The sequence below is a fragment of the Phytophthora infestans genome, genomic scaffold, assembly GCF_000142945.1.
Source record: "Phytophthora infestans T30-4 supercont1.58 genomic scaffold, whole genome shotgun sequence".
Taxonomy (NCBI): domain Eukaryota; phylum Oomycota; class Peronosporomycetes; order Peronosporales; family Peronosporaceae; genus Phytophthora; species Phytophthora infestans.
In genome coordinates, this window is record NW_003303701.1 from 410,093 (window position 1) to 413,434 (window position 3,342).

Sequence of the window (3,342 nt, forward strand, 5' to 3'; positions counted from 1 at the left end):
ATCAGCGGAATCACCAACTACGTGCATCTTCGACTTGATCCAATCACTTGGTGATAAAACTCGTGAATCCCCCAACTTGGGCTAATGTTATTTATCGACAGATTTCATGTGCTGAATACAATGCTCACCATAAATTTTTTCAATAGACTTGGTCATCGTTGGTTCAGCAACTGCATGTTCAGCAATCACTGGTTCAGCAACTACAGGTTCAGCAACTGCTGGCTGAAACTTTGCGTGGTGTCGGCACCAATCGCCTTTTGGGTCGCACTGTTGGCTCGTCTTGAGGTGGTTTTCTGGGAAGATGTACTTACACATTGTTTTCTATATATTTAATTTAACCGCTCAAGATGAACTCACTATTATTTAGTTCCTATATATTGAGGAATAAATTTGTCAGAAATAAAAAAAATATTTTGAAGTGATCTGATTGGTTAAAATGAGCGGTGTGTTGCGTGAATTAGTGCTGCTGCTAAGTCGAGAACTTTCCGCACGAAGATGGCAGAGGTCGAGTTGGAGTGCGCGGTATACGGCGAAGGGACTGTGTTTCCCGTGAAGATAGCGAGCAATGCGAAAGTGAGCGCGCTGCAGGAGAAGCTAGCTGGCATCTTGAGCACCGAGCAGCACACTGTTCCCTCACGATTGTTGACGCTCTCCTTGGCGCGGAAGAAGGGGGAAGCCACGTGGATGAACCACGACCACACGGTGAAAGGCTTCTTGCGAGGTGGCATCAGCACCGAGTATGAAGAGATGCTTTCGTCGTGGATTCTCGACGAAGATTGCTTTGGGAAGAACTTTCAGCCTGGTCGCAAGGAGATTCACGTGCTGGTGGAACTGCCACAATTGTCGGAAGCTGAGCTGCCTCGAGATCGTCAACTTGTTGTGGGCGACGTTCATATCCCAATCACGCAAAGTATGTCGTTGAATCCGCCAGCACTGGTCGCATTTTGGAACGCATTTCTGAACGACAGTACCGACGTGAAAGCTGGCGCATTGGTCGAGTTACCCCGAGACACGTATCTTCTTGGTGATTCGACACTCGGCTCTCGTATCTACATTCGTCATTGCTACCCTGCGCTATGGAAACTTTGTCACGAGAGGATCCACGATGAAAAGACGAACACACCGCATCTCGTGATCCTCGGCAACCCGGGAATCGGCAAGACGTTTTTCGGCTATGTGATCGTGCTTCATCTTGTCCGTACTAATGAAACGGTGGTATATGAGAGTGGTGGCCCTCAAGAAGCGCTTTTTTATTTGCTTCACAATGTGATGGCTCAAGGATCTCAGGGAAGAATTTTGTGCACAATTCTCGACCAGCCGACTACATACTACATCGTGGATGCCGTCAAGCCTGCGTATTACCCAGCGAAGACGATTCTTTTGACGTCGGCGCGCCGCTCCATCTGGTACGAGTTCAACAAGACCAATTGCCGGTCCTGCTACATGCCAGTGTGGTCTTTGAAGGAGATTCTACAATGTCGTAAGCTGATGTACTCGGATACACCTATGGACGTCGTGCAGGAGTGCTTTCGTCGATGGGGTGGTATTGCTCGCTATGTCTTGCGATTTTCACAAGTTTTTGACCAGCAGGTGTTGCTTGAAAAAGCAATGAACATTGTTGATCTCGACTGGTTGGTGAAAGCCTGTAGTCAACTTGATGCGAACGAGGCTCAAGTGTCGCATCGATTGCTGCACTATCGCGTCAGCAAAGCTTTTGACAGCGAGTACTTCGTTTTTGCATCGCAATATGTTCAGCAAGAGATGTACAATCGTCTGCTCAAGAAGGATAAGCGGAAGCTGCTAGAGTTCATTGCTGCCTCGGATGGATTTGGTGCTCTTGCTGTGCTTCGTGGCCACTTGTTCGAAGGGCATGTGCATTCGGTACTGCCGCGAGGTGGAACGTTTCGAGTTCGACGTTTGGTCGAAAACAACGAGGCGTACGATGATGATGATGACCCTATGGGAGATGAATGGGACGGCGATGACGAGGATGGTGATGATGGCATGAATGAAGATGATGCCGTTGCGATGGAAGAATCCAATGCTGTGGCGTTGGTCGACGGTGGCGCCGCACCTGTCATTTCTTTTCAGAGATTCGAGAAAGCTGTCGTTTTCAATGATGACAGTGAAATTGAAGCTGCTACTAATACGAGTTACCTACAGCCAGCGGTGAAGAATTACCAGTCGGTCGATGCGATCATCAAGCCGGATATTTTGTTGCAGGTGACAGGTGCACACAAACACCCCTGCAAGCAAAAAGGTCTCCACGATGTGTTGAAGCTTCTGGGAAATCCTGCAGCACCGCGGCTGTTCTTCGTGCTTCCGCCTGACAGATTCACCGATTTCAAATATCAAAAGTATCTGGACTCAAAACGCAAGAGGATGATGGCGCCAAGCTATGAGAACGTGTGCAAGATACAGCAGTTTGCGATGGAAGTCAAACTTGAATCGGAGTAGGTGTGCAGTTTCGAGGTTCCAAAAACCGCGTTCCGAACCGGTTCCAAAATGATCCCGTACTTCTTTAAAAAATTAACAATGAGGTTTTTCTTTAAAAAGCCTCGCATGTTTGATTGGTCAATGTCCACTCTGAGATGGGTTCAATTGGTTAAAATGAGCTCAAATGAGGATTTGTATGCACGCGGATCGAGAGTAGTTGACACAAAAATGGATTGAATTGCTTTTAGTGATATACCACTAGATTAAGCTTTATTTGCATTTTTCTAGTATATTTTAAAGTTTAATTCTGAGGTGTGTTGAGTTGTTTTCCTTTTGGATTATTTTTGACGTCGAAGCGAAAAAAAAACTCTACCCTCCATAAAGTGATAGTTCAAATGGTCAAATTTGGCGGGAAATTTGATCATTAAAAAATCGTGCTGATGCTGCGTAAGTAGGTAGAGCTTTCAAACTAACTCAAACACGCTTCCGTTGGAGCTGTACGACCAAAGTTATCGCCGATTTAAAGAACTGTTAACTCTTTTTCGGACCAGACAAGTACTTACTAGAGCTGCTGTGGTGCTTCAATTATAAAGTGAATTGCAATTATATGTGTTAATTGTGGGAACCCTGGTTCCAAAATTTTCGGAACCATATTTTAATAACTAGAAGGGCTGTGGTTACATTGACATCTTCCGTTGGTGCTCGGGCTCCGAGTTCTTATACTCTTAAATATATGTAAATTATAGAGAGGGGGTAGGGGGTAGTATAGAAAGAACATATAGAGAGACAGTGCTGCATTTTTTTTTGTGGAACTTGGGAACTCGGTCCCGCATGGTGTATAAAACCTACCATGATCATACTAGTTAATGTTACGTCGGTTCGGTGACATGGAACCGGTTCAGGTCA

At 45.8% G+C, this 3,342-nt stretch overlaps 1 protein-coding gene across 1 annotated transcript; it reads left to right on the plus strand.

Annotated features, from left to right (window-relative positions):
- Positions 1–480: 480 nt before the first annotated feature.
- PITG_17524 (crinkler (CRN) family protein, putative) lies at positions 481–2,457 on the plus strand (the record flags this gene model as incomplete). The annotated part of the gene is made up of 1 exon (XM_002896541.1): positions 481–2,457. The coding sequence occupies one exon, from the start codon at positions 496–498 to the stop codon at positions 2,455–2,457; it is 1,962 nt and encodes a 653-aa protein (XP_002896587.1).
- Between the last annotated feature and the right edge of the window lie 885 nt (positions 2,458–3,342).